The sequence below is a fragment of the Lipophrys pholis genome (genome assembly GCF_963383615.2).
Source record: "Lipophrys pholis genome assembly, chromosome: 4".
NCBI lineage: Eukaryota > Metazoa > Chordata > Actinopteri > Blenniiformes > Blenniidae > Lipophrys > Lipophrys pholis.
In genome coordinates, this window is record NC_137637.1 from 8,247,960 (window position 1) to 8,263,380 (window position 15,421).

General features: G+C 41.2%; 1 protein-coding gene across 1 annotated transcript in view; it reads right to left on the reverse strand.

The window, feature by feature from the left end:
• Positions 1 to 15,138, reverse strand: part of nucks1a (nuclear casein kinase and cyclin-dependent kinase substrate 1a) — a 57,835-nt gene extending 42,697 nt beyond the window's left edge. The window contains exons 1-2 of the mRNA XM_080461238.1: positions 14,864 to 15,138; positions 2,479 to 2,525 (exon numbers count right to left, since the gene is read on the reverse strand). Of these exons, the coding sequence (XP_080317364.1) occupies positions 2,479 to 2,525; positions 14,864 to 14,880 (64 nt within the window). The 5' untranslated portion in view covers positions 14,881 to 15,138. The remainder of the gene's footprint in view (positions 1 to 2,478; positions 2,526 to 14,863) is intronic.
• Between the last annotated feature and the right edge of the window lie 283 nt (positions 15,139 to 15,421).

Below are 15,421 nucleotides of genomic sequence, written 5' to 3' on the forward strand. Positions count from 1 at the left end.
CGGATGCGTTTTTGAGGGCCTTAGCATACACAACTTTTTGCGGAACTTTGCACACTCGTCAGGTCCTGCGAAAATTTCAATAATTTGGGAGAGTTATACATGTGACTTGATCAACAGCGCCACTTGTAAAATTGGGAAAAAAATAGCCACAAAATTCCATTCCACAGAGGGCTACGAAAATCAGCACACATATGTAACAGGCCAAGATGAACAAAAAACTTTTATTTTATTTTGATTTGATTTGAGATCTTTTCACAATGCACTCAAAAATGACTACAGATTCATATAGATTGTCAAAAGTGTAACTTTATTGCTGTAATTGTACTCAGAGTTAAAATGGATATAAACAATCCAGTGTTTCCTCTAGGGTTTTTTTCAGCAACGGGTTCAGGCTCCTTAAATGGTGCATTCTAATGCAATGTGTACTGCTTAATACTACATTGTGACACGTGATAAATTGTAGGACTAGTTGATATTGAACATGGAAGAAACATTCCTATTTAAAAGCACATAACTGAACCAAAATAAAGATTTATAAACAATATACATATATATATATATATGTGTGTGTGTATATATTTATGTGTGTGTGTATATATTATATATATATATATATATATATATATATATATATATATACATATACACACAATGAGGTATACTAAATAAATATTAAATAAAATGTAACTTCGGAAGCCACATACAGTGCAGTTTCATCTCGAGTGGGCTGGACTGGTAAAGTCACGCTATAAAAACTTTGAATTCACACTTAGTACTATAAATGACAACAATCTCAACATAAAGTACATTTTAATCAAACATTCTGCTGCAAAATACTGTGAAATGTTAAAAAAAAATTTTTTTTATAAATTCTATATAACCACTTGCTTTTTGGTTTCTGGGGCTTTATTTGAGCTTTTTGCGGTCGGTTTTGGTCCACGGGCCTTATGTTTGATTGAAGTAAACTTCACAGCAGCTCCATGCTGCGGGAGGCTGTCCGCTCATTAAGGTAGGTTAACAGTTCAAACCTCTCAGTGCTCGACTATTTGTCCGCTTTTAAGGGGTCCATAGTCCGAGACACATAACAATTTTTTGGGCCGTCTTTTTAGAAGATTGACTGTCCAAATGACATCTGGAGGCTTGCTGACTTAAACTGTGCAGTGAAATGGAGTGGCTGCTACTTAAACTGGCTTTAGCAGACAAAATACTGCCTGTGTTCAGTCTGTTTCACCAAGCGCACCCCACCATCCTATCCTAAGACGAGCTACCGGACCCAGCTTAGGACTGTTGTGAAGGTGGAGAGACTTGCAGTGGTGGTGGATTTGTGTCAATTAAAAAATAATAAAAAAAGATTCAAGATTTAACCCAGGTTTAAGCAAAAGTGCAACGACGGAAACCCTCAAGGATTGGTAGAACAGAATTATGAAAAATGCCTAAAAACGGTAGTGGGTGAGTGGGGTGGGGGGTGCTCAAATTTGCATAATGAAAATCGATTTTAGCTACAAATTCAATAAATCAATTAAATAAATTTTTTTGCCCAGCCCACCAGGTAATTGGATATTTTTAGGGATATGGCTTATTTCTCTGAATCTTTGCCCAAATTCACAAACTTTCTAGAGCAAACTCGTCTCAGGGGGAAACGCCAATCTACTTCAACTTGGGCTCTTTTGATAGAGAAGGGGTTGAAGAGCAAAAGTTATCAAATTCTCTCGCAAAAGTTTTAGTTTAAACTTCGCAAAAGTTTAGTGAGCGTGATTGCGCCACAAAGTTTGTTTTGCCATGGAACAGGAAATACAATGTAAATAGACCGAACGTGATCAGATTGACCTCAAACTTGATACGTTGCATCATAGCCCGGCCATCATCACAATCATCATCATTATATAATGACTCTTAATCGTAACGCCATTCGAGGGCGTGGCTTTGACAACCTTCACCATGGAACAGGAAGTGCAACGTAAATAGATTGAACGGGATCAGGTTGACCTAAAACTTGACAAGCTGCACCAGAGTCCGGCCCTCTTCACAACCAAACAACAATTATGACCATTAGCCATGGCACCACCTGCTGGAAACAGGAAGTGGGGTGTACATGCTCGGATCTGGCTGTAACTTTACACGTTGCTTGAGAGTCCACGTCTGATCACAGCCATGAGATGTTTACATCAATTGGGAATAACGCCACCTGCTGTAACAGGAAGTGGGGAGATGTACACAAAACCTCGACATGCAACACATTCCCACATGCATAGGGGTGCGAGGACCAGTTCAACACTGCTTGCAGGTTTAATTTTATTTATTTTTGGAAACTTTACTTAGTATTAGCTATTTATCTGTACATACTCAGTTCCTTCTTTCTTTTTTATATTTTAGTTAATTATAAGTTGAGGAATCAGCAAAGTAAGCCTGACATTGTAGTGTAAATGTCTATTTATATGTACATCTATATTTTTGTCACGAAGATTAGAAACCTCTTACCTCCATCAGACTCGTTGAATTGTGAGTAATTCACCACTTTCCTGTTCCTGTGAAGAAGAAACACAGAATTACTTCAACGTTTTCATGATATTAAACAAGCCGCCTGGAACTGAAAAGAGCAACACTTCTGATACGTTATGGTCGCTAATGTGAAGAGAAGCTGTAATATTTGACTTTGAATGTATCCTTTGTTACTTGACATTATTTGATTTAGGCAGTGTTGTGAGATATATCTCCTTTCATTTGTTTGATTTTCTGCACTATAGTTCAGAAAATGCACAAAGAAGAAGAAAGAAATACCATTTGCTGTATCCATCTAAGGTACATTGTGATAATGTTAACGCTATGTGTTAATATCATGTCCTGCATTGTCAGGCTTAAAAATATGTTGTCGCTTTAATCTCTGTGTTAATAGCTGTAAAGAAGTGAAGCACAGAAGACGAGAGAGGGGAAGACGAGAGCATGGAGAGAAGAGGGAGTCACTGATGCAGCTGAGAGAGAAAGGAGAAGATTCCAGTGATCTGTTGATCTCCGGTATGAATGGAACAATGTAAGACCTAGTTAGGCTCATGCACAGTATCCCTTCCGACTATATAAATCCCCCCCTCCCATGTGACGCAGGCGAGGGGGTTAAATCCTTAACCCGCCGTTAGCTAACCGACCGTTAATAATGCGTTGTTTAAAACATGGTTAGTCATCCCGTTAGTTGACGTCGCCGTCAAAGTTAACTGTGAGGTTAACAACAGTGGTTAGCATCCGTGACGCCACTCCGCCCACTTTCAAGTCTCAGTGCTTCCATGTTTTGTCTTAAACATTGTGGTGGACACACACACGCGCAGTGTTTTTATCTCGTCTGTAAAACTACCATGAAACATGACAAACAATGCTGCTACCAAAATATTAAAGTGGAACATGAAAACTGAGCTTGGATGATCAGATGAGGCATCATGTTGCCTCATCGTTTTTCAATTTTGACCCGAGAAAACAATATAGAAAGTTAACTGTACATGGCCATAGAGAAAAATAATAACGCGTGGGAACGAGATAATTTAATCTCAGGCCACGAGATCCACGAAGAGAGATGTCTGTACGAGGATGCGTTGCTCCGCTATGAGACGCTCCACAGCACTTCTTTAGAATAAAGCCATACTTTTGGTTCATCAGTAACTACTAAACAAACTACATACTACTGCAAATGAAAGCTTGGATTTTTTGCCATAAAATGTGACTTTTAATGGCGCTTCATGTGAAAGAGAACTTTTGTCGATCAGCATGTGTTTATGTAGGTTGCTATTGGAAACGGCTGTAGAGCTGTGTTCCATCATTGTACACCTCCATTCCTCCTGATGTTGAAGCATTTGATAAGACACATCCAGAAATAAAGTGAAAAGGGCAGAAATTCACCATGCAATGCTCAAATGCTGAAAAATAAGCCCAAAGCTCATTTATTTATGGTAAAGAGAGAATATGTCATTCGAAGCTACTGAGAAATAGAGGCTCTCTTTTTGGAACAAGATGAGTTTAACGTGTCTGTATTTCACATGCTTTAGTTAGAGAACACCAATATCTACTGTGGTCCGCATTACTTGATCTCAAAGCTCCATAATAGCAAATATGACGGATGGAAGCATTGGTGAAAAAATATAATAGGAGGGAACGAGATAGATACTTGGTGTTATTAATTTGAGATAACTAATTATTATCTAATTTCTATAGCTCTGGAAACAATTACGAGACCACTGCAAAATTATCAGTTACTCTGATTTTACTACTTATAGGTATGTGGTTGAGTAAAATGAACATTTTGTATCATTCTATAAACTACTGACAACATTTCTCCCAAATTCCAAATAACAATATTGTCATTTAGAGCATTTATTTGCAGAAAATGGTAAATGGTCAAAATAACAAAAAAGATGCAATGTTTTCAGACTTCAAATAATGCGAAGAAAGCAAGATCATATTCATTTTAAAACAACACAATACTAATGTTGTAACTTGGGAAGAGTTCAGAAATCAATATTTGGTGGAATAGCCCCGATTTTTGATCACAGCTGTCATACGTCTTGACATGCTCTCCACCAGTCTTTCACATTGTTCTTGGTTGACTTTATTCCACTCCTGGCGCAAGAATTCAAGTAGCTCAGCTTTGTTTGATGGCTTGTGACCATCCATCTTCCTCTTGATTACATTCCAGAGGTTTGCAATTGGGTTCAGGTCTGGAGATTGGGCTGGCCATGACAGGGTCTTGATATGGTGGTCCTTCATCCACACCTTAATTGACCTAGCTCTGTGGCATGGAGCATTGTCCTGCTGGCAAGTTTTCTTCCAAGATAACTTTGTGTGTGGCTTGATTCATGCGTCCTTTGCAAAGACGAATCTGCCCAATGCTGAAGCCCCCCCAGATCATCACCGATCCTCCAGAAACTGATAATTTTGCATTGGTCTCCTAATTTTTTCGAGAGCTGTATATATCTATATATATATATATAGATATATACAGCTCTCGAAAAAAACAAACTATAATTAATCATATATATATATATATGATTAATTATAGTTTGTTTTTTTCTATGGCCACTCCGGGGCTCCATAAAGGTGTAACTCTTCATTACAGTATTGACCTATATCATAGTTAAGTCCACGGTACACTTTATCATGAATGCAGCGCTGCCAGTGAACGGCATAGTGAGAGTTAACCACCCTGTTAAAAAGTTAGCGGAGGTCTGGAGGTGCGTTAACTTTAATGTCAAGATAAAACCCGGCTAAAGTTAACCGAGTTTTGAACAACAAGATAACAGTGCTGTTAAAGTTAACGGTCGGTTAAATGCATTTAACGGCTGGTTAAACGATAACCAAGTTTTGAACAGCCGAGTCCTGAAGGACAAGCACCCAGTCCTGCATAAGGAGTTCAAAGAACGACAGGTAATAACTTATATACCAATGAAAAACTAGCTCTGGAAAAAGCTATTATAAATATTAGTATTATAAATATAAAAGAATAGAATATGAAAATATTTTATTTTAGCCATTTAATGTTATAAAGATTACTGCATAGCAACATGCCATTTAAAGACATTGGTCCTTCTTAAAACAGGCTGTATCTAATGACATATTTTGTGTTCTCTTTTTATTTGGAAAAGTATCAAAACGTTTTGAAAGTATCGAAGTACATGGTGGTATTGGTATCGACTCCAAAATGCCAAAATGTTGGTATTGTGACAACACTAATGTCAACATAAGATGGGCATGGTGTAGGTAGAGACTGACAGAGCATATTCTCAATACAGCTTGATTTGATTGACTTTATAAATGGCTGAAAATCAAAGAAACACTGGATTTGGGGCAATAAACTTTGAAGACAACGTTTTTGGACATAAGAATATGAAATAGTTGAAAAACTGTACAATATGAGAGCTTTAAGAAAATATATACACTACCGTTTAAAAGTTTGGGGTCACTTAGAAATGTCCTTATTTTTGAAAGAAAAGCACTGGTTTTTTTTAATGAAGATAACTTTAAACTAATCAGAAATACACTCTGTGCATTGTTAATGTGGTAAATGACTATTCTATCTTCAAATGTCTGGTTTTTGGTGTAATATCTACATGGGTGTATCGAGGCCCATTTCCAGCAACTATCACTCTAGTGTTCTAATGGTACAATGTGTTTGCTCATTGTGTCAGAAGGCTAATGGATGATTAGAAAACCCTTGTGCAATCATGTTAGCACAGCTGAAAACAGTTTAGCTGGTTAGAGAAGCTATGAAACTGACCTTCCTTTGAGCAGGTTGAGTATCTGGAGCATCACATTTGTGGGGTCGATTCAACGCTCAAAATGAGAAAAAGAGAACTTTCATGTGAAACTTGACGGTCTATTCTTGTTCTTAGAAATTAAGGTTATTCCATGCGAGAAATTGCCAAGAAACTGAAGATCTCCTACAACGGTCTGTGCTACTCCCTTGAGAGAACAGCACAAACAGGCTCGTACCAAAGTAGAAAGAGAAGTGGGAGGCCCTGCTGCAAAACTGAGCAAGAAGATAGGTACATTAGAGTCTCTAGTTTGAGAAATAGATGCCTCACAGGTCCTCAACTGGCAGCTTCATTAAATAGTACCCGCAAAACACCAGTGTCAAAATCTACAGTGAAGAGGCGACTCTGGGATGCTGGCCTTCGGGGCAGATGGCAAAGAAAAAGCCATATCTGAGATTGGCCAATAAAAGAAAAAGATTAATATGGACAAAAGAACACTGACATTGGACAGAGGAATCGAAGTTTGATGTGTTGGGATCACACAGAAGAACATTTGTGAGACGCAGAACAACTGAAAAGATGCTGGAAGAGTGCCTGACGCCATCTGTCAAGCAAGGTGGGGGTAACGTGATGGTCTGGGGTTGCTTTGGTGCTGGTAAGGTGGGACATTTGTTCAGGGGAAAAGGGATGTTGAATAAGGAAGGCCATCACTCCATTTTGCAACGCCATGCCATGCCATACCCTGTGGACAGCGCTTGATTGGAGCCAATTTCATCCTCCAACAGGACAATGACCCAAAACCACACCTCCAAATTGTGCAAGAAGTATTGAGAGAAGAAGCTGTCATGGAGTGGCCAGCGCAGTCACCTGATCTATACCCCATTGAGCTGTTGTTGGAGCAGCTTGACTATTGATACGCAGGAAGTGCCCATCCAGCCAATCCAATTTGTGGGAGGAGCTTCTAGAAGTGTGGGGTGAAATTTCTCCAGATTACCTCAACAAATTGACAGCTAGAAGGCCAAAGGTCTGCAATGCTGTAATTGCGGCAAATGTAGGATTCTTTGATGAAAGCCAAGTTTGAAGGAAATTTTTTTTTCAAATAAATATTATTTCTAACCTTGTCAATTCTATTGTCAATCTTCCATTTTCTATTCATTTTACAACTCGTGTGGTAAATAAAAGTGTGACTTTTCATGGAAAACACAAAATTGTCTGGGTGACCCCAAACCTTTGAACGGTAGTGTACACTGAACAAAAATATAAATGTAACACTTTTGTTTTTTCTCCCATTTTTCATGAGCTGAACTCAAACATCCAAGACTTTTTCTATGTATGCAAAAGGCCTATTTTTCCCAAATGTTGTTGACAGATTTGTCTAAATCTGTGTTAGTAAGCACTTCTTTGCCAAGATAATCCATCCCACCTTACAGGTATGGCATATCAAGATGCTGATTAGACAGCATGAATATTGCTCAGGTGTGCCTTAGGGTGGCCACAATAAAAGGCTACTCTGAATTGTGCAGTTTTGCTTTATTGGGGGGTATGGGGTGTGATCACCATTTGCCTCACACAGTGCAACCCATCTCCCTCGCATAGAGTTGAACAGGTTGTCAGCAAAAGTGTTGCATTTATATTTTTGTTCAGTATGTCAATCGCATTGTAATATTTTTTTCCCATATTCTTGTATAGTTGCTTTTCCTACACCTTTACACACAGAATGTCATATAATATTGATAATTAAAATATTCAGGAACTTACATTATGTTCTTATAACATCGCTTTCCTAATCGTGTTGAACAGTAATTACTGTTACTACTACAAAATACTGTATGTTCATTACACCATTTCTGCTGTCTATGCTACTGTAATGCAGTTTCCTACAGGGGATCAAGAAAGTACATCTGTCAATGTATTATCTGGGTTGTGTTGGTCATATTTTGCTCAAATAATTTCACATTGCATCGTCACAAGAATTACGGAAAAAGTAAAAAAGCCAAACAACCGCTCCGGTTTCAATAAAACAACAAACATTCAAAACAACAAAATAAAAAACATGTAGGGATGTCCCGATCCGATCGGTAGATATCGATCGGGGCCAATATTGGTGATTTGTGAGTGATCGGGAATCGGCAAATCCAGCCGATCACCCCGCCGATCTAAAAAAAACAACAACAAAAAAACCACTTTTTCACGTCAGCTGCCATAAAGCGAGCCCCGTTTGCGACCTTCCGTAAACTGAGGTTAGCAGCCTGAAGCCATTGAGTGGATAAAATGTCAGCAGTCTGGAGGTATTTTAAGGTTGACAACAAAACCAGTCCAGTGGTCATTTGTACTATTTGCTTTGCCACAGTCCCGAGAGGTGGAGCACCAGAGCTTCGTTCAACACAACTAATGTGATAAGACATCTAAAAAGTAAACATGCGGCGGGGTACGCTCAGCAAAGACGTTCATCCGTGGACAAAAGATCCCGTAATCGCCCCCCTCCTCCCCCCACCGCGGTCCGCAACGTCACCTAATAACCATAACAATCACGGACTACAAGCTCCGATCGAGCTGCAGAAGCTAGAAGCAGGCGGAGAGGTGCCATAGACCTATAAAACTAGAGTTATAAAAGTAGTTTATGTGTTTATATGCAGAAGTCTACTTCTAAGTTTCTATGTGGTCTGTCTTCTTCTGTGTTTTTGTTGTGTTTGGTGAGTCACAGCACCCCTAAAAGGCAATTGGGAATTGGGTTCTTCTGATTGGTTTTACTGAATACTGTTTATGTTGTAGTTTTTTTATAGTCAAAGTGATTCACTGGGTTTCATTTTTATTTATTTTTTTATTTGCCACAAAATCCAGGTGAAGTTGTTTAAGACTGCAGAGTGTAATTGTTTTTTTGTTGTTGTTATGACTGAATAAAGTTTAAATAAGTTCTTAAGTCATTCTGAGAAGAATTTTGATTCAATAAGTGAGTTTTACAATAATTTCTAGCTAAACAAAGCTTCTGCCAATAGTGCTTTTAGCTTCAGACTCAGTGTGCGCACGCACGCGCACACACACACTATACAAAATAATTGTTAAATAAGATTTAATTTACTCCTGGGACCACAAACAGTCCCGTTTCAGTTTCATCTTGAGCGGACCAGACTGGTCAAATATTGCTATAACTACCTTTAAATTTACACGTGAAAGTTTTTCTTTGTTGTGGTCACAGTGTATGTAATGAAATTGTCTATATTTTTGCAAGCTCAAACAGATTGTACTGAAAATGATTACAATCTCAACATAGTTAGATTTTACCTTTTTTTGTGGGGATTTTCAACACAGAAGAATCTAATACATAAACATATAGTAGTAGACTTCTACTAGATTGTGTATGTTTACAGTAGAAATACTCTAGTAGATCGTCGACTATATGCTGTAGACTGGAGTCTCAGACATATAGTGAAGGATCTACTAGCATATGTCTACACTGTAGGCTCGTTGAAGCAGACGTTCACTACACAGGACAGATTGACAGCAGAGTTAATTGATTAAAAGTCCCTCAGTCCAATGACGGAAGATTTCTTCACCAATTGGACCGTCTTCAGCAGCCACACAGCGTGGCGCTCTGATGGAGGTCGCTCAGCTCAGGGAGTCACGGTGCAGGTTGTTTGGACTATCAGAGTAAACCGGAGTACCGGAGGAAAACCACACAGGGAGAGAACATGAAAACTTCCCACAGAAAGGCTCCTTCCAGGATTTGCCTGGGACCTCCTGGCTGTGAGACGAGAGCCTGTGGACTCCCTGTGGAGTCAAAACGTGGTGAGTGGAACATGTATTATCACATCAGATCTAAAGTCTTTATTCTGCCGTCTCCCACAGTAACCGATATGGACTCAATCACGTCGCCTTGACGCTCGTTGGTGTCTTCAGATTGTCAGAATCTGTGCCAAAATACAATGAAATGTCAAAACAAAAACTTGTATAAATTATATAGCCACCTTGCTTGGTGAGTTTGTGGGACCAGATTGGAGCCTCTTGGTCTGTTTTGGCCCACGTGCCTTATGTTTTCTGCTGTTAACGTGAAACTTTCGTGTGCAGAGTACACGAGGCTTCAAAATCGTCATCCACCCTGTGCGCTAGGGTCCGCTCCGACCCTCTGCGTTTTACCGTGCAGCCCAAATGTTATGACCACACGACCTGTGCGTGCCAAACCCCCCATGTGTCAGAGCCTACTGGCCGCTTGTGTGAAGAGATCCTCCGTCTCCCTGTTTGAACGATTACAATTTAAAAGCAAATAAAGAGCCAGACGGCTCAGAACTCCTGAAGTGAAACATAAACTACTTTAGGAAAGGTGGAGAACGCAGAAGTGGATATAGTTTCGGGATCGTTACGTTACGGAACGCCCACAGAAGTGAGCCAAGAGTGTAGTATGGATACAATCATGTGCGCCAGGGGTGGGAATTGATAAGATTTTATCAATATCAATGCCATTGTCAATTCTGCTTTTCAATCCAATTCCTTATCAATTCTTCTAACGATTGAGTATTTTTTTGAGGGGGGGGAAAAAGTAGTTTACACAGTCTTCTGCGCCGAAAGGAACAATTTTATCTTTTCCAAACTTGAAACTCGAATTATAATTTTTCCCTTAAAAAAGAACAGTCAAATGTGTATTTGCCTTCGTTGGATGCACCCTGGAATTTTCCCTTTTTCAAATTTTGCGCTCTTGACAAGCTAACCCTCTCTGGGAGGTCGGAGACTGGAGAGGAATCTAATACATAGTCATACAGTAGTACACTTCTACTAGATTGTATATGTCTAAACAGTAGACATAGTCTAGTAGATTGTTTACTAGATGGTGTGAAAACTAGAGGCTCACACATACAGTGAAGGACTACTAGAATATGTCTACGCTGTTGGCTCGTTGGAGCAGACATTCACTATACGGGACAGATTGACAGCAGAGTTAATTTATTAAAAGTCCCTCATTAGTCCTCCGACAGGAAATTTCTTCACCATAATGGACCGTCTTTGGCAGCCACACAGCGTGGTGCTCTGGGTTGGTGATAGAGGCCGGGGGTGTAGCTCAGGGAGTAACGATACAGATTGTTTAGACTATCGGAGTAAACTGGAGTACTGGAGGAAAACCAGCACAGCACAGAGAACATGCAAACTCCACACAGAAAGACTCCTGCAGGGATTTGCACTGATTTTTTAACTGTGAACTTCTGGCTGTGAGGCGAGAGGTTGTAGACTCTGGATTCAGGACGTGGTGAGTAGACCATGTATTAACGTATCGTATTATTTTGTTGTTTATCGTGTCCCACTTTAGACCGCTTCTTCCTCTCCATGTTTTCTCCTGGTTGAAGGAGGTCTGCGTCGCAGAGTGTGTGACGTAATGCAACGTACCGTAACGCGACTTAACGTCGTGTTGCGAAATCAATCATCAAGAAGAATTCACATTTAAGGTGTACAATTCTGATGGAATTGATCAATTGGAACCAGTTCTAAGTCAGAACCAGTTTTCGATTCCCATCCCTAATGTGCGCACCCGCGGCCCGTGCACAATCTGCAGAAGCACATTGTGGAGAGCACATAGGGGCTGACGGAGGGGATCTTCACAGAGCAGCATCATACTGCGGGGAAGCAAAACTCAAAACTAATCTCCTGACACCACCACAACGTCTGAATATTCCAATAATCGGGTCCAGCCAAAGTATTTGGGCCGTTTTAGTGTCCGCTCAGCTTGAAATTTGCCAGGAAAACCTGTCCGTTGTCCACATTCTGCAGGTTGTCCACTCATTAAGGTGTGTTAACAGTAAACATTCAACCACAAGACCTCATTCAACCACGAGAAAACATGGAGGTGAAGAGGTCTAAAGTGAACAAAATAATATGATCCGTTAATACATGTTCCACTCACCACGTCCTGAATTCACAGAGTCCACAGCCTCTCGCCTCACAGCCAGAAGACTTCTGTGTTAGAAAATAATATTGGAGCGTCTCGGACGAGAGCGCAATGCAGCCGCACACTGCATTGCGCAGCGGCTGCAGCACCTCGGCCTGCGGTCAGAACGCGAAACAAGACCTGGACGTGAAGTTAGTTACAATGATGTTACCATGAAAAATGTGAAAAAAAAAACGACAATGGAAAACTGCTTCTAAATTATATCCGACGTAGCTGACTGACAGCGGAGGAGCTCTCCAGTATATAATCCCATTCCCTCGCATTATTAACTTCAGGGAGCGACTTATATCGTTCCCACGCGTTATTTTTACGCGTGGGCCAGCATAGCACCAGTTTAGCCCCCGTTTGGCCAGGGCTTTGGCAGTGGAAAGACAAAAAACTGGTGCAAAGTCTGGCCCTGGCTCTGAACTAGCACCTGGTTCTTTCCGGTGGAAAGAACCCCTCTGTGTGTGCTCGTTTTCCTCTGGTACACCGGTTTACTCTGATAGTCAAAACAACGTGCACTGTGACTCTCCGAGCTAAACCCCTGGTCTCCCATCACCTCCTGAGCTACACCCTCAGCCTCCCATCACCTCCCCAGAGCGCTGCACTGTGTGGCTGCTGAAGACGGTCCATTTGGTGAAGAAATGTCCTGTCGGAGGACTAATGAGGGACTTTTAATAAATAAATAAAATTGACGGCCGTCAATCTGTCCCATGCAGTGAACGTCTGCTTCAACGAGCCTACAGTGTAGACATATGCTAGTAGATCCTTCACTTTATGTATGAGCCTCCAGTTTCACACCATATAGTAAACGATCTACTAGGCTATGTCTACTGTGTAGACATACACAATCAAGTAGAGGATAACTACTGTATGTCTATGTATTAGATCATTCTGTGTTGAAAATCCCCTCAAAAAAAGCTCCAACACATATAAAAACACAGCATTCCCTGCAGACCGAGAGGAGTTCCTCCTCCTACGTCACTTCCACATTCCTCTCCAGTCTCCGACCTTCCAGAGAGGGTTAGCTTGTCAACAGCGCAAAATTCGAAAAAGTATTAATTCCAGGGGGCATCTAATAAAGGCAAATACATATTTGACTGTTCTTTTTTAAGGGAAAAATTATAATTCAACTTTGGAAAAAATTAAATTGTTCCTTTTGGTGCAGAAAACTGTGTAAAACTACATTTCCCCCTAAAAAAACCCTCAGGAATTGTTAGGAGAATTGATAAGTATTTGGATTGAGAGGCAGAATTGACAATGGCATTGATATTGATAAGATCTTATCAATTCCCACCCCTAGTTCTATTAAAGTCTCAAGATAAAACGCACAATTTGGAGTACATTATTACATTAAGCAAATGTGCGATTACCGCACATTTACCTAATATCGTGCTGCTTTATGAACAACGTCTTGCAATAAACTGCAAGTTTTTGGTAGTAGAATAGCCCGATATTAGGCAAACGTGTAATATCTTATGTTATATAGAATATTGTTATTCTATTATCAAAGTACTATGAAAAACTGCAAGATTTTGATAGAACAACACAATATTAGGTAAACATGACATATTGCACATTTACCTAATATCCCATTTTCATTTTGTTCAATCAAACTGCTAGACATTGATGGTACAACAGCCCAATATTACATCAGGCAAAGTTTCACAATTACCCGCGAGCTCTGGAAAAACATGTGCTTAAATGTTGCTCTCAGAGGTCAATCGAGTCTGGGACAAAAAGGGGCCAGAAGACAAGGTGCTATTCTATCAAAGTCTCAAAATTAGCTTCAAGATTTTGATTGTACTAGACAATATTACAATACTAAGTAACCTGCTGTTCTATTTAAGTACCAAGCAGAACAGCATGTTATTAAAATATGAGGTAAACAAGTGATTATTGCATGTTAGCCTAAAAGCCTAATCAAATCAAATCTCGCGATAAACTGCGTCATGAGCGATCTTCCTGGGCCCTGTGTGTGTGCGTGTGCGTGTGTGCGTGTGTGTGTGTGTGTGTGTGTGTGTGTGTGTGTGGGGGGGGGGCTCTGGGGCCGGAGGAGGGTGTGTGTGTGGCGGCTCTCCGCCTCCCTCTGACATCAGTCAGCCGTTTTAATTTACTGCCAGGCGCTTGAAATGTGGGCACAAACCGCGATTTTTCCCCATTTTGGTTTACGAATATCATCTTAAATGCGTGTAACGGAGTGAAAATATGATGCAATGGCGACGAGCCTCAGTCTGCGCGGTAACAAGCCAACTCCCCCACCCCCAGTTTTTTTCCCCCACATTTTCGGGCGAGGGGTATTAGCGTGTCGGAGCCTCCCCTGGATGAATGGGGTAGCCATATTCTCATTCGCAGCCAACCCTGTTCCCAGGCCCGGTTGGAGCGAGCCGTGGACTCGCTGGTTAAAACACACTGACTCCATTTTCGCTCGGCCTCCATGAAGCCGCTAACAAAGCCCATCACGTTTGAAATGAGACACGCGGCGGACATCGAGCAGACATGGCGAGCCGTCCACGCCGCTGGGATCCATGTTAGAGAGCGACTCTGCACACACGAGAATGGGACGCGCGCGCTCTCTCTCGCTCGCTCTCACACGCACACATTATTTTTTCATGAAATAAACATTCGTCTGCTCATAAAAGACAACGTGGTAGAGGGATACGCTGCGTGTTATGTGCTAAGTGAAGCGGCGGTGAGAGGACGGGTTTAGCACACCTACCTCACGGGTCTGGACATTTTGCAGGAATACTGAGGAGGTTAAGGATGGATAAGAAAAAAAGAAAGTGTAGATTCCCGCTCTGCAAAATACCCAGGGGGGAGCGAGGGTGACGCACAACTCCAACGTCCCAGCTCAAGCGTGAAAATAAAAGTGCGGCCGCGGCTCGTGCTCCAAACGCAAATATTCTTTATTTTTTACCTTCAGCTTCAAAATGGTGAATAAAACAAACTGAAACTGCAGCCTGTGTGCAGCCAAACACCGCGGCCTGGAAGGCTGGGTCTGCGCCGAAAAGCCCCGCCCCCGCCTAACCCTGACAGGCGCAGCCCGCGGCCCCGGCCCCGCCATTGGTCGTTTTGAACCTCAACTCTGTCTCCCATTGGCTTAGGCAGCTGCTCGTCGCAGCGTCTCCAGCCCACAGGTCCCCGCCTTCGTTACCAGGCTCGGTTGAAATAGCAATATTAAGAAAACAAAAAGAGACCCTCAGGTTGGATGCAAACATTACATTTCTGTGTGGCTACCAAAACACCAACATGCGAGGGTGCGCTGCATGACTGACAG